At 44.3% G+C, this 22,010-nt stretch overlaps 1 protein-coding gene and 1 long non-coding RNA gene across 2 annotated transcripts; both read right to left on the reverse strand.

Annotated features, from left to right (window-relative positions):
* Window positions 1-673: 673 nt before the first annotated feature.
* On the reverse strand, window positions 674-1,315 carry LOC123074374 (uncharacterized). Its single transcript, XR_006435944.1, has 3 exons — window positions 1,195-1,315; window positions 828-915; window positions 674-755 (listed from the first exon to the last, which is right to left on the reverse strand). It is a non-coding gene; the product is annotated as an uncharacterized lncRNA (long non-coding RNA).
* A 15,806-nt stretch (window positions 1,316-17,121) lies between these two features.
* On the reverse strand, window positions 17,122-18,629 carry LOC123076208 (dihydropyrimidinase-like). The gene is made up of 7 exons (XM_044498585.1): window positions 18,504-18,629; window positions 18,243-18,363; window positions 17,876-17,963; window positions 17,725-17,803; window positions 17,409-17,496; window positions 17,276-17,316; window positions 17,122-17,178 (listed from the first exon to the last, which is right to left on the reverse strand). The coding sequence occupies exons 1-7, from the start codon at window positions 18,627-18,629 to the stop codon at window positions 17,122-17,124; spliced, it is 600 nt and encodes a 199-aa protein (XP_044354520.1).
* Between the last annotated feature and the right edge of the window lie 3,381 nt (window positions 18,630-22,010).

Raw genomic sequence — 22,010 nt, forward strand, 5'->3', positions numbered from 1 at the left:
TCTGCTGTACGTACCGCACATTACCTATGTACAGAAAATAGATACAGAATCTCAAGTTTATACTCGTTTATGACTATCTTTGCTGGAGCATGGTAGGCTTGAGTTGGTTGCTTGTGCTTGTGCCGGTCTCCTGTACATATATTGAATGAAGTCAGAAAACAGAAATACCGGCAATGGAACCAACTTAGTACCCATCACGAAAAACAACATTTGAAATCAAAACTTACCACCATGCTATCCCAAATTATATGCATCCTTTCTTCAATACCTGGGATCAAGTAATGAAAAGAGAGATGCCTTAGCCAGCTTCCATTTGCAATGACACAACACAGTTTCCTTTGTTCAAGCCCTATGGCTTACCATTTACGCCATTGGGAATCTTCCTGAAATCATCATAACCGAAAGCTTTCTGAGTGGAATTGAAGGTGCAACGATCAGTTCCCACAAGCTGCATAGGAACAAAGAACAGTTCGGTGCTTATTCAAGGGATGTTTCCGTCTCCATAGTAGACAATGTACAAACAATATTTTCAGAAAATAATATTCCTTTTATAATTTACCGCCTCGAACAATCTTCAAGCAGAGGCTAAACACCAGCTTGAAGCGCTTTAATTTAAGGACTCCACAACTTCACACTTCAGGAAATTAAGGTGGGATTCTGGATTCAAGCGTGTCAGCTGTAATATTCCTGATGAAAGAGCAGCTTGAAGTGCTTTATTATGCCCTGCTTCCCGGATTGGAGGACTCATCACATACCTAGAAGCAAGATATGAAATAAGAGGAACCACAGCTACATAAACATATACTGATTGTGTGTGTTCTATTTACTTTGAAGCAGTTGCAAAGTCAGGATCCCAAAGCCAAGAATCATCAAGGACTAGCCCAGATACCACAGGTTCCCCGATGACTCTCTGACCTGCAAAGTTTGAGCTTACATCAACTTACAGTTTGTTTCACAATTTGACACGCGTTGAAAATTTAAATCAACTTAGTACTTAGATTTGGGGTATTATCAATCCCGTGGGTCCACTTAGTTCTGAAGCCCCAACAAGTTATTCTGGGACCGACCCAGTCCTGATTTTTTTGTACAAAGCCGAAACTAGCCAATGTTTTGAAAGTAAATGTTCATAAAATAACTCTGTCTTAATTTGCATTGATGAGGAACTTGTTTGAAACAAATGGCCAGGCACCATACCTTCTCTTTTAGCCTTGGCAATCTCTTACATTGCATCAGTACTCATCACATGAACAACATACAACGGTGTATTGACGAATTTTGCTAATCGAATTGCCCGTGAAGTTGCCTCGGCTTCCAACTGCAGAAAAGAAGAGAAACTTAATTGACTCATCACTACCTTCCTGTGAGAGGAAAGCACAAATTTCATGTTAAAGCTATCTCATCAAGGACTTGAATTTTGTCAAAAAAAACATGAACCCGTCAAGACAAAGGAATTACAACTGGAGGTCTTGAGAGAGCATGCCCTTCTGGACCAGTTATCCCAAGGTCAATCATCCGCTGCTGTCCCTCAGCAACAGCATCCCCGTTCTCTGCATGAACCATAGCCAGTGCACCAAGAGACTTGCATTTCTGTAAGCCTTCAAGGAGGAGGTCGTCCATCAAGGAACCTTTATATGCCATGAAGAACTTGAAAGAATTGATCCCTGAAAATTTGGTACAGAGGATCTTCGTCAGGAAAAGAATAGTCCAAGAATGCAGAAGAGAGTATGCACTCACCATGTTCCTTGACCATCACTTCCATTTGCATAACTTAGGAGCTGAAATTTGCAACAGAATAGCTTAGGAGCTGTTTACGCATGTTGCTGAACATGTTTAGTTGTTGTACATGTTTGCATAACTGATTGTGCTGCTTTTACTTACTTTGGTTGCTTGGTTGTGTGGCTTGTTCTGCTTACTTTGCACTGCCAAGAAGCAGCCTGTCCAATAAGCATAGTCTCCAAGTTGTCTCCAAGTTCACGAACGAAAGTGCATGAAACATAACAATTAAGAATCAGTCTGTTTACATAAAACCTCCCAATACGGAGGCCAGGAGTTGGATCCTGGGCGCGTCCAGAAGGGGATAACAAAATAAATGATTGACGGTAGACAACTTCAGTATGAAACATAACAAAATAAGATCATTAAGATGGTAGACAACTTCAGTTCACAAGCCATTGTTAATAGTATGAAATCTTTGCTTGTAGGTAAGTATGGGGAATCCACAAAGCAAATCCGCGGAACATACAACAGCGTCAGGTACCTAGAGGTAAATCTTTGACTAAAAAACTTGCCGCACATGTCAAGCTATATCCCGATTGTGATTTCCTTAAATGACGTTGTTTCAGATAATTTGGATTGGACAAATGATGGTGAGAACAACCTGAGTACCCCATTTATGACAGTTGGATTGTCAATTTACCATGATTTAATACTATTTATTTATCGAATTGATCTCGCTTACTTGTATGAATGACACTCAGATGGGCTGACACTTGAACCGTCTGGACAACCGGTTCTTCCGGATAATGAAATTGTGGGTACTGAAGGTGTAGGTTATCAGATGGCTGGGACAAACGTTGTTGATAATCACCCTATTAGTCCAGGTATGAGGCTGTGCGGATAGAGTACTCATCATTTTATTCTCTTAAGTTCGTGACTTCAATCTCAGTTACTTGTATGAACCATGCTCCAGGCCACTCGATACCTGAACAGACCGTAGACCCGATTGTTCCCCAACCCACTGATGGTGATATCACATGTGTTCAGCGGCCTCCCGATCTGAACTCAGGTGAGCAAAAAACATATTGAAAAGGAGACCCGGCAATCTCGGTTATTTATCATGCTTATAGAGGTTGTGTTGCAGACATTCAAGAACAGTCTAAGAACAATAACATTTAGCTTTTGTTTTGTTCCAGATGTTCTTGATGTGTCTCCTATTGATGGAGGAATACACCTGTACACTATGTCAACTGCTCAAGATTTATCCCAAACCGTTTCAACATCCGAGCACATGACTACAGGATCTTTCGAGAATGTCACCAAACAAACTAAAAAAGGTATCTTATCTGATGAAAAAAGGGAGCAGATAAACGCCAAGAGGCGAGCTAATTATCGGCGGAAGAAAGAGGAGGAAGCAAAGAAACTTGAGCATGAAAGTCAAGCTTACCTTTCAACATCTGGTATAATTGTTTGATTTTTAATGAAAACAATGTGCATTCCTGCTTTGACTACTCTCACAGCTTGCTGCATCTATTATTAGACCGTCTATTTACTTGTATGAACCAATTTCAGATCAGTCCATCACTGAACAGACCGCAGTTGTTGTTGTTCCTCAACCCACTGATGGTGATGTCACATGTGTACCGCGGCCTTCCGAACTGAACTCAGGTTAGTATAAAACATAATCAGTACTCTCTACTCTTCGGATAGTACTAAACTGACCCGTTATGACCACTATCGGTTATTTTTACATCAAGCGGGCAACCCGGCAACCTCATCAACGTTTGTGTCTCTCAGTTGTCTCACTGACGAGTTAGCCGCAGCCGTAGCACAAAGTGTAAACGGTATTACAAGATTCGTCTTTCGTTGTGAACCGTATCTATCTTATAGAGGTTGTGTTGCAGATGTTCATTAACATACTAAGTACATTATCATTTTGGTTTGGTTTTGTTCCAGAGGCTCTAGATTTGACTCATATGTATGGAGGAAATCACGTAAACATCAATGCAACTCCTCAAGTTTTACCACAATCCGGTTCAACATCCAAGCACATGACTACAGGATCTGTCGTGCGTGTCTCCAAACCATCTAAGAAAGTTATCTTGTCCGATGAAAAAAAGGGAGCAGATAAACGCCAAGAGGCGAGCTGCTTATCGGATGAAAAAAGAGGAGGAAGCAGAAAAAGTACAGCATGGAAGTCAACCTGAACTTTCAATATCTGGTATGATTGTTTGATTTTAAATCAAAACAATGTACATTCCTGCATTCACTACTCTCACACCTTCATGCATCTATTACTAGATGACAAGAAAGAGCTAATAAATGCGCGGAGGCGGGCAACGTATCTTAAGAACAAGGAAAATGCTGACATTAACAAGGAACAGATGAAAGCTCCGTTGGTAGATGGTTATCGAAGAAAATATGATGACGCTGCCGGCAAGCATCTCCATCAAAATATGCCTGCCGTTGACATGTCGGGTACGACTATTTCTATATTACAGGCCAAACGTCTATTGAATATACTCCCTTTGTTCATAACAGTATGATTATTATCTGAGAATCCGTGAGTATGACACCTGCAACCATATTGCAGGTATGCAAAATGTTCCACGGAGCGCTCTCGGTGATATCACTAATGGGGTACAAGCTCACCCTATGCTCCTTGCCGACAAAAATAGCCAGATCAAGGCTCAAGGGCGAGCTACCGTGAAGCACAAAGATGATAACCTTCCTGCCCTTACAATATCATGATAGAATGCTTTTTGATTCAGCTGCCTCTTGATAGTATATATATTCCTAATGTTTCTGGATACAAGTGTTTAATAAGTTATCTTGGAAAACAAGCTTATCAAACTCATTTTTTTATCGTCCTCTCATTTGACTTTTGATTAGACATTAATACCTTGTGAAAATGGACGGAAGGAGTCAGCTGATATGACCTGCATAATATGCTGGTACCTTTTGTATCAATGATCAATTAATGCAGTACTGATTAGCATTTTACACTGTTGTATAACCAGCCGACCCAAATAGGTCCAGCTATACGTCATTGTCACAAGATGAGGCGGTATTGCCTCATACCAATACAATCAGTACAGCTGTCATTCATGATAACCAACTACCTAGGAAGCAGCGTGGTAAGCAACGCAGAACTTGCTTAACTCCTGATCAAATGGAGCAAACAAACGCGCGGAGGCGAGCAACATATCGGAAACATCTAGAGCATGGAACTATCGATCTTGAAGAAAAAAATACCACGCTGCGAGAATGGAGGGCATGTAACAAAGAGAAGGGGGAGTTAAGTGCAAAAATAAAGGCAACTTATGCGGCAAAGAAGCACACCCCATGCAAAGAATCCCTCGCACTCCCACGTCCGGACCTAGCAAACTTATCCCGCGCAACACCCCTCTCTCGGGCCGCCGAAGGTGATTCATCTGATGGCGACCCGACGACAATCATGCCGAATTTCATTGTTGGTACCAATGGTATGATAATTCTATTGTCACCTTGTTGTGCTCATTCTCACCAACCCTCATCTGACATGACGTTGTCTATTGTCACATTCGCCATGGAGATAATGCAGACGAAATCGATGGGTTCCAAGACTGCATCACTGTAGCGACCAGACCTCAAATGGCATGTGCTGCTATGCACCAGTGTCATCCCTGGATCAGTAATGCTGACACGCACAGTACAAATGGAGGATTTATAACAGAGTAGCAATCACACACTTATTACATCGAATATCTCCGAAGAGATTAAGTATGATAAACATGGCTTAAGGCCATCTAAAACGATAACGGCGGAAGACTTGGAAGATAAGTGAGTCCATCACTCCAGTGGCATCACTGAGTATAAGACCACGACCTAAGGCACCTTACTCGTCGTCTGAAAAGTCTGCAACATGAAACGTTGCAGCCCGAAAACGGGTCAGCACATAGGATATGCTGGCAAAGTAACACATAGAGAGAAGTGAACAATAATAATGCTATACTATATGCATATATGGCTGGTGGAAAGCTCTATGGTTACAGTTTTGCGAAAGCCAATTTTATCCTACTTCAAAGGAATAAATTTTATTTAACTATCATGGTGGTTGTGAAACATTGAGAAGGTACCTCCAACTCAATCCCAATTAAGTGTCATCATTAGCCCAACAAAATTAATTATAAGTAACATGGTGATGAGATTCAAATGATAATCCAGGTACTAGATACTCAAATTGTCCATAACCGGGGACACGGCTAATCATGATCAGTTTGTACACTCTGCAGAGGTTTGTGCACTTTTCCCCACAAGACTCGATCGCCTCCGCTTGATTCTCGCACTACATGATGTTTGAGAAACGGATGACCGAGACACAGTCTTTCAGAACAATCACTCTTTACTCTGGGTGGACCGGTACACCTACTTTCCCCTACATCTGCTAGTCCACCTCTTCAAGAGATCCTGTAACCTACTCAGCTATGCTAGAGCCCATAATAGCTTGTGGCTGCACACGGAAGTTTCTAGCATGAATAATCTTATGATCCCTTTGAGCCTGGGTGGCGGACCTTATACATACAGGCAACACTGGGTTCTCCAGGTGCCTCAATCCACCCAGATGTGAGTTTTAGTTGCCACCTTAAGTTGAACCATTAATAAACATCTCACATCTGTCATGAATATCACTCAAACCCAAATCCACGTCTACGAGCATAGCATGGCAATAATAAAAGCAACGTAGAAGTAACTCCCAAGGGTTTGATAAGAAAACAGGTAATAGGTACTACCTCAACTACTTCCCAGTACCCACAGTTTAATTAGATCCTAATCATGCAAGTGTTTGAGGAAAACAGATCTAATGCAATAAAACTGGGTATGAACGGGGTATGATCAAAGTGTTACTTGCCTTGCTGATGATCCGCAAAACCTAACGAGTCGAAGTAACAAGCGGCACACTCCGGGTACTCTATCGCAACAAACAAGCATACAATCAGTACTCATCTAATGCACAGGTAAAACTCGAATGAAAGATCCAACCAGAAAGTTCAACTTAAGAACTCCGGTTTGCAAAAAGAATCAACTCGAAAGAAGCAACGAAAGTCAAACGGCGAAAGAAAGAAACTTCGTTTGCTAATCTGGATCTAGGTCAAATTTTACTGTAGCAAAAACTTGTTTGAGTAGGTTAAACGGAAAGAGAATTTCGAGACGAAACTCTAGGCGCTTGAATCGCCTGATTCCGATAAACGAGCGAAAAGTTAAACAGAATCGAAGATTTGATCAGAAATCGAATCTGAGAAAATAACGAGAAAACTCCGACGAAAAAGAAAAACGGACGAACGGTTAAATAACGGACGTTCGTTAACAGAGAAAAACCGACGAACGCGTTCGTTAAAACGAACGGTTCGGTGAACGCTCGCAAAATAATAAAACCGAAAAAAAACCGATCTAGGGTTTTTTTTAAACAAAGGGTTTTTTTTAAAACGAAAACCGGCAAAGTCAACGGGTGGCGGGCAGTACCTCGTCGGGCTCCAGCGGGGCTCCGGGCTCGGGCGGCGAGGGGCGCGAGGTGCGGGCTCGGGGGGGGGGGTGCGGGCGAGGCGGGGCGGCGGCGGCGAGGCGAGTTGCGGCGGCGGCGGCTCGAGTTGAGAGGAAAGAGAGGGGGGTATATATAGGAGGGGGGGTGCGAGGTGGCTTGGGGGAGAGGTCGGGCGAGGGGAGGCGTGCGGCGGCCGGACTCGGCCATGGCGGCGGCGGCGTCCCGTGCGGAGGAAGGAGAGGGCGCGGGCGGGCCGGCGCTCGGCTGGGCTTCGGCCCAGCGGGCGTCGCGCGGTTTTTTTTATAAGTTCCACGGAAAATAATTCACATAAAAATAAATAAAAATCAGAAAAATATGAAATAAATTTTCCCCGTCTATTTAGAAAATCTAGAATAGGGTGAACATTTTTTTAAATCAAAATAAATATTTTGAAAACATGCAATATTTTTAATGCAATAAAAATTGCAAATAAAAACCAAATAAATTCCAAATAATGATTTTAACATTTTTCCTCCAGTATTTCAATTGTTTTGGAGAAGTCATATTTTCTCCTCTCGTTTATTTTAACATGAAATATTTTTCCGGAGGGAAAATAATTAAAACCATAATCCTCGTCTTAATATTTGACGAAAATCAAATATGAAAATTTAAGAAAAATCCCCAACTCTCTCCGAAGGTCCTTGAGTTGCTTAGGATTTATCGAGGATTTGTCAAAATGCAATAAAACATGATATGCAATGATGATCTATGTATAACATACCAAATTGAAAATTTGGGATGTTACAAACCTACCCCCCTTAAGATGAATCTCGCCCTCGAGATTCGGGTTGGCTAGAAAACAGGTGGGAGTGGTCTTTCCGTAGATCTTCCTCTCGCTCCCAGGTGGCTTCATCTTCTGTGTGGTGACTCCACTGAACTTTGCAAAACTTGATAACCTTGCTGCGGGTAACTTGGCTGGCATACTCGAGAATCTTAACTGGCTTCTCCTTATACGTCAAATCATTTTCCAACTGAATCGCTTCCAGTGGCACGGTATCTCTCAGTGGTATCTCAGCCATCTCTGCGTGGCACTTCTTCAATTGCGAAACGTGAAATACATCATGTACTCCAGACAATCCTTCGGGCAATTCCAACTTGTAGGCAACTTCTCCCATACGTTCCAACACTCTGTATGGTCCGATAAAACGGGGCGCTAACTTTCCCTTAACTCCGAAGCGCTTCACTCCTCGAAGGGGTGATACTCGAAGATACACTCTGTCTCCGACCTCGTGAACTGTCTCCTTTCGTTTAGAATCGGCATAACTCTTCTGCCTGGACTGGGCTACCTTGAGCCTATCGCGAATCAACCTTACTTTCTGTTCAGACTCCTTAATCAAATCTGGTCCAAACAACTGACGATCTCCAACTTCGTCCCATAACAACGGTGTTCTACACCTCCTTCCGTACAAAGCTTCGAAAGGGGCCATCTTCAAACTGGTTTGATAACTGTTGTTATACGAAAACTCCGCATATGGCAAATTGTCGTCCCAACTAGATCCATAATCTAGTGCACATGCTCTCAACATGTCCTCCAAAATCTGGTTGACTCTCTCGGTCTGTCCATCTGTCTGCGGGTGAAAAGCTGTACTGAATTCCAGCCTGGTTCCCAATGTTTCATGTAACTGCTTCCAAAACTTCGAGGTAAATTGGGTTCCTCTGTCTGATACAATGGTCCTCGGAACTCCATGCAAACATACGATCCTGGTCATGTATATCTTTGCCAACTTAGCACTGGTGTAAGTGGTCTTCACTGGAATGAAATGAGCCACTTTCGTCAAATGGTCGACTACAACCCATATCAAGTCATAGCCTGAACGAGTCCTGGGTAATCCCGTGATAAAATCCATGCCTATTTTATCCCACTTCCATTCGGGTATCGGCAATGGCTGTAGCAATCCTGCTGGCTTCTGATGCTCTGCCTTCACTCTCTGACATACATCACAAACTGCTACATACTCCGCAATATCCTTCTTCATTCCGGTCCACCAGAAAGTATTTTTCAAATCCAAATACATCTTGGTATTCCCTGGGTGTATCGAGTATGGTGAATCATGGGCTTCTTGCAAAATCAACTTCCTGATCTCCGGATCATTTGGCACATATACACGGTCCTCGAACCATAAGGTATCGTGCTCATCCTCACGAAATCCCTTGGCTTTTCCTTTGCTCATCTTCTCTTTATCTCTTCAATCTCCTTGTCTGTCTTCTGAGCTTCTCTGATCTTTTCCATCAAGGTAGACTGAATCTCCAATGTCGCTAAATAGCCTCTTGGGACTATCTCCAAACATAGCTCGCGAAGGTCCTCGGCTAACTCCTGAGGTAATTCTCCTGTCATGAGGGTGTTGACATGACTCTTGCGGCTCAACGCGTCTGCTACTACGTTAGCCTTTCCAGGGTGATAATGCAATCTCATATCATAATCTTTAATGAGCTCCAACCATCTCCTCTGTCTGAGATTTAACTCCTTCTGCGTGAAAATGTACTTCAAACTCTTGTGATCCGTGTACACTTCACAATGGTTTCCGATGAGAAAATGTCTCCATGTCTTCAATGCATGCACCACAGCTGCTAATTCCAAGTCATGCATAGCATAATTCTTCTCATGGGGTTTAAGTTGTCGTGAAGCATACGACACAACTCTTCCTTCCTGCATAAGCACTGCTCCAAGTCCTCGACGAGAAGCGTCGCAATAGACTTCATAGTCCTTGCGTTGATCTGGCAGAATCAACACTGGTGATGTAACCAATCGTTTCTTCAACTCTTGGAAACTAGCTTCACATTCCTCAGTCCAATTGAATTTGGTGTCCTTCTTCAATAGCTCAGTCATGGGCTTAGCAATCTTTGAGAAATTCTCGATAAATCTCCGGTAGTATCCTGCAAGTCCAAGAAAACTCCGGATTTCTCCAACTGTCGCGGGTGATTCCCAACTTGTCACTGTGTCAACCTTGGCAGGGTCTACTGCTATTCCTTCTCCAGAAATAACATGTCCAAGGAATCCAACTTCCTTCAGCCAAAACTCACATTTGCTGAACTTGGCATATAACTGATGTTCTCTGAGCTTCTCAAGTACCAATCGTAAATGCTCCTCATGCTCTTCCTCATCCTTGGAAAAGATTAAAATATCATCTATGAACACCACGACGAACTTATCCAAAAACTCCATAAACACTTTGTTCATCAGGTTCATGAAATAGGCAGGTGCGTTAGTCAGTCCAAATGACATAACGGTATACTCATACAATCCATATCTGGTGGTAAATGCCGTCTTGGGTATATCCTGCTCTCGAATCTTTAACTGGTGGTACCCTGATCGTAGATCGATCTTGGAAAATACTTTAGCTCCTTGTAAACGGTCAAACAAATCATTGATCATCGGCAGCGAGTACTTGTTTTTGATGGTCACTTCATTCAACCCTCGGTAATCAACAACCATCCTCAGTGATCCATCTTTCTTCTCCACTAGAAGTACTGGTGATCCCCAAGGTGACGAACTTGGGCGAATATAGCCTTTATCCAGTAACTCCTTGATTTGCTTCTTAATTTCCTCCAAATCCTTTGCGGGCATCCTGTACGGTCTCTTAGATATTGGCCCTGTGCCTGGCAAAAGTTCAATCATAAACTCAATGTCTCTATCTGGTGGCATGCCTGGCAACTCTTCTGGAAATACATCCGGATAATCCTTCACCACTGGTACTTCCTCCTGTACAACTCCTGATAAGGAATTTACTTGAGTCCTCTTCGGCATATGCCGGGATACATACTTGATCCTTTTTCCTTCCGGGGTGGTAAGCAAAATCGTCTTGCTGGCACAATCGATGTTTCCTCCATACAACGATAGCCAATCCATTCCCAAAATCACATCCAAACCTTGCGATTCCAAAACAATGAGGTCTGAGGGGAAAACATGCCTACCAATGGCCAACGGTATCTGAAAACATCCTTGGGTGGCCATATACTCTGCTCCTGGCGAGGTTACTAACATAGGGGTTTTGAGAACTTGAGTGGACATCTTAAACTTATTTACGAATCCCCTTGATATGTATGAATGCGATGCACCAGTATCGAAAAGAACGGTTGCAGTAAATGACTTAACCAAAAACTTACCTATTACTGCATCAGGCTGAGCTTCAACCTCCTCCACGCTCACGTGGTTCACATGTCCTTTGTTGAACGGGTTCGGCTTCTTCCCAGAGCTTCCATTGCCATTTCCATTTTGGGCTTCGGGACAATCAGTAGCATAATGTCCCGTCTTCTGGCACTTGAAACAAGTAATGTGACTTAGATCTCTCTTGGTTGGGGTAGATGGGTTGGTGCGGTTCTGTCCGTTTCCTCCTCCATTCCCATTACCATTCTTGGAGCCATTATGGTTGTGCGAACTACCTCCTCCATGGGTATGCTGAAACTGTCCTCCCGGCTTCGGGGTAAAACGGGGCTTCTGCTGGGCTCCAGAATTGTACTTCCCTTGTCCATACTTCCTCTTACAGTTTTCAGTCTGTTGTTGCTTCCCTTCAATCATGAGAGCTCTATCTACCAGCTCCTGGTACTTGTTGAAGGTTGCTACCATCAACTGCATACTCAGTTCATCATTCAGCCCTTCCAAAAATTTCTCCTGCTTGGCAGCATCTGTAGCAACGTCATCTGGTGCATAACGTGCTAGCTTACTGAAATCCTCCACATACTGGCCTACGGTGCGTCCTCCTTGGCGTAGGTTACGAAACTCACGCTTCTTCATAGCCATAGCTCCTGCCGAAACATGAGCTGTACGGAAAGCTTGCTGAAACTGGTCCCATGTGACAGTGTCAATAGGGTGCGTGGCTGTATAATTCTCCCACCATGATGCTGCGGGTCCATCAAGCTGATGTGCGGCAAAACGCACTCTTTCCGCATCTGTGCATCCTGCAGTGGTCAACTCCCTTCCAACTTTGCGGAGCCAATCATCTGCTACAATCGGCTCGGTGCTACTGGAAAACACCGGCGGGTTTAGCCTTAAGAAACGGGCTAAGTGATCAACAGGTGGTGGTGGCGGTGGGTTGTTGTTGTTGTTGTTGCCTTGGTTCTGAACTAACACTTGCATCAGGGCATTCTGTTGCTGAATCAACTGGGTGATCTCTGGCGGGAAAACAAATCCGGTGTCGCGTCTCGGAGGCATCTGATGGGTTTAGAAAAGATGAGAGTTAAGAGTAGAATGAGGTCTAGAGAGAAAACACTACCCATATGCTTATGAGACAATTCAATCAATATCACTCAATCAAATCAAACAAGGCAAAACAATCGATCTAACTAGCGTTACAAAGTGCTTGAACTATACTATTGAATGGGGGAAAACTACTACTGATATGGTGGTCTACTAGAAATTCTGATCCGTTGAAGACTCCATGATGTCTGCTCCAGCTTCATCAATCCAGTCGTCTTCACTTGGTTCCGAGTCGGTGTCGTCGATGATGATGTAGTTATCCGGACAAGTGCATTCGTCGACTTCTGCTTTTGGCACTGGATTTCCCACGAATACTCCAATCTTCTTCTCCAGGTCGTCAATCTTCCCTACTAGTGCGTTGATTTCCTCCAAATAATCTTCGCGTGTAGCCTTGAGTTCTTCTTGGAGTTCCTTGATCTTCGTTAATGCCTTCTTCAGTTCTTCCTTGTCCGTGCACATCTGGTTCTCCTGGCGACGAATATGTTGGTTCTGCTCCTGGATGAAAGCTGCAATTGATCCATCCTTCTTGGTCTTGATCATCTCCCATTGCGCGTCTCGACGTCCACAAATTTGGTAAATTGTATCCTTAAGCTCCTGGTGGTAGACTTCTCCAATGCGTCCCATGGCGATGTGTGCGGCCATGCTCTTCCCTAAACTCCAAGTTGGTGCTTCGAAAACCAATCTCATGGGTTCCGTAATTGGCACAAACGTCCTTCCTGGAATGATAACTTGAATCTTCCAGCTCTCCTCTTCAGGTAATGTGGCGTTGTAGGTTCCGGTGATGCTTGGTATTCCTATGTTCAAGTACTTGGTGACTTCCTTCAAGTGTCGACCAAACGGCGTGTCTTCATCCGGTTGCATGAACTTGCTCCTTGCATTCGCCATTCCTAAAAGAGTAGAAAGTGGAGAGGGGTCAGAAATGAGAAGAGAGAAGTTTTCTAGGGCTTAAGCTTAGTGGTCGTGTCCTACAGTCAGCGTGTGCTCTGATACCAACTTTGTAGCGACCAGACCTCAAATGGCCTGTGCTGCTGTGCACCAGTGTCATCCCTGGATCAGTAATGCTGACACGCACAGTACAAATGGAGGATTTATAACAGAGTAGCAATCACACACTTATTACATCAAATATCTCCGAAGAGATTAAGTATGATAAACATGGCTTAAGGCCATCTAAAATGATAACAGCGGAAGACTTGGAAGATAAGTGAGTCCATCACTCCAGCGGCATCACTGAGTATAAGACCACGACCTAAGGCACCTTACTCGTCGTCTGAAAAGTCTGCAACATGAAACGTTGCAGCCCGAAAACGGTTCAGCACATAGGATATGCTGGCAAAGTAACACATAGAGAGCAATGAACAATAATAATGCTATACTATATGCATATATGGCTGGTGGAAAGCTCTATGGTTACAGTTTTGCGAAAGCCAATTTTATCCTACTTCAAAGGAATAAATTTTATTTGACTATCATGGTGGTTGTGAAACATTGAGAAGGTACCTCCAACTCAATCCCAATTAAGTGTCATCATTAACCCAACAAAATTAATTATAAGTAACATGGTGATGAGATTCAAATGATAATCCAGGTACTAGATACTCAAATTGTCCATAACCGTGGACACGGCTTATCATGATCAGTTGTACACTCTGCAGAGGTTTGTGCACTTTTCCCCACAAGACTCGACCGCCTCCGCTTGATTCTCGCACTACATGATGTTTGAGAAACGGATGACCGAGACACAGTCTTTCAGGAACAATCACTCTTTACTCCGGGTGGACCGGTACACCTACTTTCCCCTACATCTGCTAGTCCACCTCTTCAAGAGATCCTGTAACCTACTCAGCTATGCTAGAGCCCATAATAGCTTGTGGCTGCACACGGAAGTTTCTAGCATGAATAATCTTATGATCCCTTTGAGCCTGGGTGGCGGACCTTATACATACAGGCAACACTGGGTTCTCCAGGTGCCTCAATCCACCCAGATGTGAGTTTTAGTTGCCACCTTAAGTTGAACCATTAATAAACATCTCACATCTGTCATGAATATCACTCAAACCCAAATCCACGTCTACGAGCATAGCATGGCAATAATAAAAGCAACGTAGAAGTAACTCCCAAGGGTTTGATAAGAAAACAGGTAATAGGTACTACCTCAACTACTTCCCAGTACCCACAGTTTAATTAGATCCTAATCATGCAAGTGTTTGAGGAAAACAGATCTAATGCAATAAAACTGGGTATGAACGGGGTATGATCAAAGTGTTACTTGCCTTGCTGATGATCCGCAAAAGCTAACGAGTCGAAGTAACAAGCGGCACACTCCGGGTACTCTATCGCAAACAAACAAGCATACAATCAGTACTCATCTAATGCACAGGTAAAACTCGAATGAAAGATCCAACCAGAAAGTACAACTTAAGAACTCCGGTTTGCAAAAAGAATCAACTCGAAAGAAGCAACGAAAGTCAAACGGCGAAAGAGAGAAACTTCGTTTGCTAATCTGGATCTAGGTCAAATTTTACTGTAGCAAAAACTTGTTTGAGTAGGTTAAACGGAAAGAGAATTTCGAGACGAAACTCTAGGCGCTTGAATCGCCTGATTCCGATAAACGAGCGAAAAGTTAAACAGAATCGAAGATTTGATCAGAGATCGAATCTGAGAAAATAACGAGAAAACTCCGACGAAAAAGAAAAACGGACGAACGGTTAAATAACGGACGTTCGTTAACAGAGAAAAACCGACGAACGCGTTCGTTAAAACGAACGATTCGGTGAATGCTCGCAAAATAATAAAACCGAAAAAAAAACCGATCTAGGGTTTTTTTTAAACGAAGGGTTTTTTTTAAAACGAAAACCGGCAAAGTCAACGGGCGCGGGCAGTACCTCGTCGGGCTCCGGCGGGGCTCCGGGCTCGGGCGGCGAGGGGCGCGAGGTGCGGGCTCGGGGGGGGGGGTGCGGGCGAGGCGGGGCGGCGGCTCCCGGCAGCGAACGCGGCGGCGGCGGCGAGGCGAGTTGCGGCGGCGGCGGCTCGAGTTGAGAGGAAAGAGAGAGGGGGGGTATATATAGGAGGGGGGGTGCGAGGTGGCTTGGGGGAGGGGTCGGGCGAGGGGAGGCGTGCGGCGGCCGGACTCGGCCATGGCGGCGGCGGCGTCCCGTGCGGAGGAAGGAGAGGGCGCGGGCGGGCCGGCGCTCGGCTGGGCTTCGGCCCAGCGGGCGTCGCGCGGTTTTTTTTTATAAGTTCCGCGGAAAATAGTTCACAGAAAAATAAATAAAAATCAGAAAAATATGAAATAAATTTTCCCCATGTAGTTAGAAAATCTAGAATAGGGTGCACATTTTTTTAAATCAAAATAAATACTTTGAAAACATGCAATATTTTTAATGCAATAAAAATTGCAAATAAAAACCAAATAAATTCCAAATAATGATTTTAACTTTTTTCCTCCAGTATTTCAATTGTTTTGGAGAAGTCATATTGTCTCCTCTCATTTATTTTAACATGAAATATTTTTCCGGAGGGAAAATAATTAAAACCAAAATCCTCGTCCTAATATTTGACGAAAATCAAATATGAAAATTTAAGAAAAATCCCCAACTCTCTCCGAAGGTCCTTGAGTTGCTTAGGATTTGTCGAGGATTTGTCAAAATGCAATAAAACATGATATGCAATGATGATCTATGTATAACATACCAAATTGAAAATTTGGGATGTTACAATCACTGGCGATGAGATGACACCATCCGACTTTATGGATGAGGAGTACTACATGTTTCGCGACGAAGGTATGGTCAACTATAATCTATGAATTTGTGGGGCTTTATCATAATTATAGTTAGTAGTTAATAATGTTTTGAACATCATGTTTCAACAAATGCACGTAGGATACGATAATGACACCTTGGAGGATGAAGAGGAAGCGATCATGTCGTCTGCTATACCTAGCGAGGTTGATCCATTAGACTTTGTCTACACAAACATCCCAGACACGACTCACATCCTGAAGCTCGACGCAAACTGCAAACACTGCAAGGCAAAAAAAATTGTGTCTGAGACTGACGGCTTCTGCTGTCGCAATGGCTAGATCAAACTTAAACAACCTGAGCCAATCCCAGAGCTGATGAGGCTATGGTCAAGCATGGATGCAGATTCTAGACATTTTCGGGAAAACATACGCTTCTTCAACGGGCATTTCGCCTTCACAACCCTTGGCGTCAGCCTTGATGAGAACTACACAAACATGAAGTCTAGGGTTACACATTCCGGGCACACGGCACCATCTACCACAATGTGCATTCGTTCGGGCCTAGCTCCCGTCCTGAGCATCTGCAGTTATACTTCTATGATGATGACCCAACCATCACTCATCGTAAGGCGGCCACCAAGCAATTAGACCAAGATGTCATGAAGAAGTTAGTAGACATACTCAAAGAAAACCTGTACTCCCAGCAATTTAGGAGTTTGGGTGCACACAAGGACAACCTCGATGATCTGGTGTGGGATCGCTTTAGGAGACGGGGCCGCGATCCCGTCTACGTGACGCCGTGATCCCTTTCTGGACGCGCCCAGCATCCAACTTCTGCTGTACGTATCGCACATTACCTATGTACAGAAAATAGATATAGAATCTCAAGTTTATACTCGTTTATGACTATCTTTGCTGGAGCATGGTAGGCTTGATTTGGTTGCTTGTGCTTGTGCCGGTCTCCTGTACATATATTGAATGAAGTCAGAAAATTGAAATACCGGCAATGGAACCAACTTAGTACCCATCACGAAAAACAACATTTGAAATCAAAACTTACCACCATGCTATCCCAAATTATATGCATCCTTTCTTCAATACCTGGGATCAAGTAATGAAAAGAGAGATGCCTTAGCCAGCTTCCATTTGCAATGACACAACACAGTTTCCTTTGTTCAAGCCCTATGGCTTACCATTTACGCCATTGGGAATCTTCCTGAAATCATCAGAACCGAAAGCTTTCTGAGTGGAATTGAAGGTGCAATGATCAGTTCCCACAAGCTGCATAGGAACAAAGAACAGTTCGGTGCTTATTCAAGGGATGTTTCCGTCTCCATAGTAGACAATGTACAAACAATATTTTCAGAAAATAATATTCCTTTTATAATTTACCGCCTCGAACAATCTTCAAGCAGATGCTAAACACCAGCTTGAAGCGCTTTATTTTAAGGACTCCACAACTTCACACTTCAGGAAATTAAGGTGGGATTCTGGATTCAAGCGTGTCACCTGTAATATTCCTGATGAAAGAGCAGCTTGAAGTGCTTTATTATGCCCTGCTTCCCGGATTGGAGGACTCATCACATACCTAGAAGCAAGATACGAAATAAGAGGAACCACAGCTACATAAACATATACTGATTGTGTGTGTTCTATTTACTTTGAAGCAGTTGCAAAGTCAGGATCCCAAAGCCAAGAATCATCAAGGACTAGCCCAGATACCATAGGTTCCCCGATGACTCTCTGACCTGCAAAGTTTGAGCTTACATCAACTTACAGTTTGTTTCACAATTTGACACGCGTTGAAAATTTAAATCAACTTAGTACTTAGATTTGGGGTATTATCAATCCCGTGGGTCCACTTAGTTCTGAAGCCCCAACAAGTTATTCTGGGACCGACCCAGTCCTGATTTTTTTGTACAAAGCCGAAACTAGCCAATGTTCTGAAAGTAAATGTTCATAAAATAACTCTGTCTTAATTTGCATTGATGAGGAACTTGTTTGAACCAAATGTCCAGGCACCATACCTTCTCTTTTAGCCTTGGCAATCTCTTCCATTGCATCAGTACTCATCACATGAACAACATACAACGGTGTATTGACGAATTTTGCTAATCGAATTGCCCGTGAAGTAGCCTCGCCTTCCAACTGCAAAAAAGAAGAGAAACTTAATTGACTCATCACTACCTTCCTGTGAGAGGAAAAGACAAATTTCATGTTAAAGCTATCTCATCAAGGACTTGAATTTTGTCAAAAAAAACATGAACCCGTCAAGACAAAGGAATTACAACTGGAGGTCTTGAGAGAGCATGCCCTTCTGGACCAGTTATCCCAAGGTCAATCATCTGCTGCTGTCCCTCAGCAACAGCATCCCCGTTCTCTGCATGAACCATAGCCAGTGCACGAAGAGACATCGGGGGAGACACGAGCAAGCGCTGTTGGGGTAAGAATAGTTCTCCCTGGAACATACCCTGGTGGCGACCGCGACATGAAGAAGAGGCATATGGATGCCATGGCAATTGTACATACATACGGGAAGCCTTACATCTTCTTGACCATGACTTGCAATCCAAAATGGGAAGAGATAACGAATGAGTTGCTGCCTGGTCAGACGGCGCAAGACCGACCTGATATTGTGGCTCGCGTGTTCTTTGGCAAACTAGAGGCTATGAAGGACATGTTGTTCAAGAAGCACATCCTGGGTGTTGTTGTCGCATATGTATATGTTGTCGAGTTTCAAAAAAGGGGCCTCCCACACGCACATTTTCTGTTGATCATGGACTCAACATATAAGCTTATCGTCCCCGAGCAGTATGACCGACTCATTTCCGCAGAGCTCCCAGACAAGCATAAGTATCCGGAATTGTATGCAATGGTGGTAAAACATATGATGCACGGACCATGCGGTGCTCTAAACCCGAAGAATGTTTGCATGCAAGAAAACGGATGCAAGTGCAGATACCCGCGGTCGTTCAATGAAAACATAGCACAGGGGAAGGACTCGTACCCAGTTTATCGATGTAGAGACGATGGTAGGCGTGCTAAGGTCCGAGGGAAGATGTTGGACAACAGATGGGTTATGCCTTATAACCCATACCTTCTGCGGATGTTCAATTGCCACATCAACGTTGAGGTCTGCTCGAGCATAAAGGCCGTCAAATATCTTTACAAGTACATTTACAAGGGCCATGATAAGGCTTCTTTCAGCATCGACCAGCCCGACGCCGATGGTAACATTGATGAGATCAAGAGATACGTTGACGCAAGGTGGATCACCCCTCCGGAGGCTATGTGGAGGATATTTGGCTTTCCACTTTGCGCCAACTACCCTCCTGTCTTGCAGTTGCCTCTTCATCTCCCGAATATACATAGGGTCGCATTCAATGCCCAGGCTGACTTGAAAAATGTTGTCGCCTCAGAAAATATTTCAAAATCCATGTTAACGGAGTATTTCAAGGCTAACCAGGAACACCCTCGGGCTAGAAATATATTGTACAAGGATTTTCCCGGAAGCTTCACTTGGCAGAAGAAAAAGAAGTTTTGGAAGCCGCGGGTCGAGCGTTTCCAAATAGGTCGCATCGTGTCTGCCAATCCTGCCGAGGGGGACCGATACTATCTGCGTGTGTTGCTAAACCATGTTACGGGCAAAACATCCTTTGACGACTTGCTCACCATGGACGGCGTGCTATGTGGGAGCTTTAGAGAGGCTGCTGAAAGGTTGGGACTCATCGAGGCAGACAACACGCTCGACGACTGTCTTACTGAGGCTGAGCAGTGGGCGATGCCATGTTCTCTTAGGAGGCTCTTCGCAACCATCTTGGTGCACTGCGAGCCAGCCGACGTGCGTGGTTCATGGGATAGGCACCTCGAGCCTATGTCAGATGACTATCGTCGATCACGCACGTCCCCTGACAAGGTGGAGCAGATGGTGTTGCTAGACATTAGGGGTATGCTGCAGTCCATGGGTAAAGATATTGTTGATTTCGCTCTTCCGAGCATAGATGATGCGTTTGACCCAACCAAGGGCAAGGCAAGAGAGGTCATCGAGGAAACAACCGTTGAGTTTGACATGGATGACACTAAGTTGGTATCTTCGCTAAACTTGGAACAAAGGGCCGCATACGATGAGATACTAACGGCTGTTGAACGCGGTGATGGGGGTGTATTCTTTGTTGATGGCCCTGGAGGTACAGGGAAGACCTTCCTATACAGGGCGATGCTTGCCAAGGTGAGGAGCCAAGGCAAGATTGGTATCGCTACCGCGACGTCGGGCGTCGCCGCTTCTATCATGCCTGGCGGCAGGACTGCCCACTCGAGGTTCAAGATCCCATTGAGTTGCGATGATGGAGCCTCGTGCAGCTTCACCAAGCAGAGTGGGACCGCCAAGCTCCTAAGGATGGCCTCATTGATAATATGGGACGAGGCCAGCATGACGAAGCGACAAGCGGTAGAGGCATTGGACAACAGCATGCGCGACATCATGGGAATACGTGACCGACCCTTTGGAGGAAAGACTGTTGTTTTTGGTGGGGACTTTCGGCAGGTGCTTCCGGTCGTCAGAAGGGGGTCGCGGGGCCAGATAATTGATGCAACCATCCGAAGTTCTCATCTGTGGAAGTGTATGCGGCAGCTTAGGCTCATCACCAACATGAGGGCTCATAATGACACATGGTTTGCAGATTACTTGCTAAGGGTCAGCAATGGCACTGAGGATGTAGACGATCAAGGCAACATACTACTCCCTGAAGATATTTGTCTGCCGTCTACAGGCGAGGTTGACGACCTGGAGAAACTTATTGACCACGTGTTTCCGAGTCTAGATGACAACATGTCTGATTCCAATTACATGGCATCTCGAGCAATCCTTTCCACGACAAACGACAATGTCGACAAGATAAACATCCACATGATAGACCGTTTTCATGGAGATGAAGTAATCTACCATAGCTTTGACATTGCAGAGGACGACCCATATGGCTACTACGCTCAGGAGTTTCTTAATGGATTGACTCCTAATGGTCTTCCTCAGCATGCACTCAAGCTAAAGCTGAACTGCCCTGTCATACTTCTAAGGAACATTGATCCAGCTAATGGACGGTGTAACGGCACTAGGCTTGTTGTAAGAGGTTTTGAGAGGAACACCATTGATGCAGAAATCGTGATTGGTCAACACGCTGGCAGGAGGGTCTTCCTTCCTCGAATACCTCTCTGCCCATCTGAAAACGACATGTTTCCGTTCAAGTTTAAGAGAAAGCAATTTCCTATAAGGCTTAGCTTTGCTATGACCATTAACAAGGCTCAAGGGCAGACCATATCGATAGTTGGTGTCTACCTACCCAATCCCGTGTTCTCTCATGGTCAGCTCTATGTTGCTTTGTCTCGAGCCACCGCGAAGAGAAACATAAAGATACTCATTCAGAAGGAGAAGCCGAAGGAGAAGGCCAACAAGCTAAAGGACAATCCAAAGAAGCGAAAAGGACCGACTGTGTCCTTACTGACCTCGATGAAGAACTGTTGGGGATAGTAGCAGAATTTTAAAATTTTCTACGCATCACCAAGATCCATCTATGGAGTATACTAGCAACGAGGGGAAAGGAGTGCATCTACATACCCTTGTAGATCGCGAGCGGAAGCGTTCAAGTGAACGGGGATGATGGAGTCGTACTCGCCGTGATCCAAATCACCGATGACCGAGTGTCGAACGGACGGCACCTCCGCGTTCAACACACGTACGGAGCAGCGACGTCTCCTCCTTCTTGATCCAGCAAGGGGGAAGGAGAGGTTGATGGAGATCC

Source organism: Triticum aestivum, chromosome 3D (assembly GCF_018294505.1).
Source record: "Triticum aestivum cultivar Chinese Spring chromosome 3D, IWGSC CS RefSeq v2.1, whole genome shotgun sequence".
NCBI classification, from domain to species: domain Eukaryota; kingdom Viridiplantae; phylum Streptophyta; class Magnoliopsida; order Poales; family Poaceae; genus Triticum; species Triticum aestivum.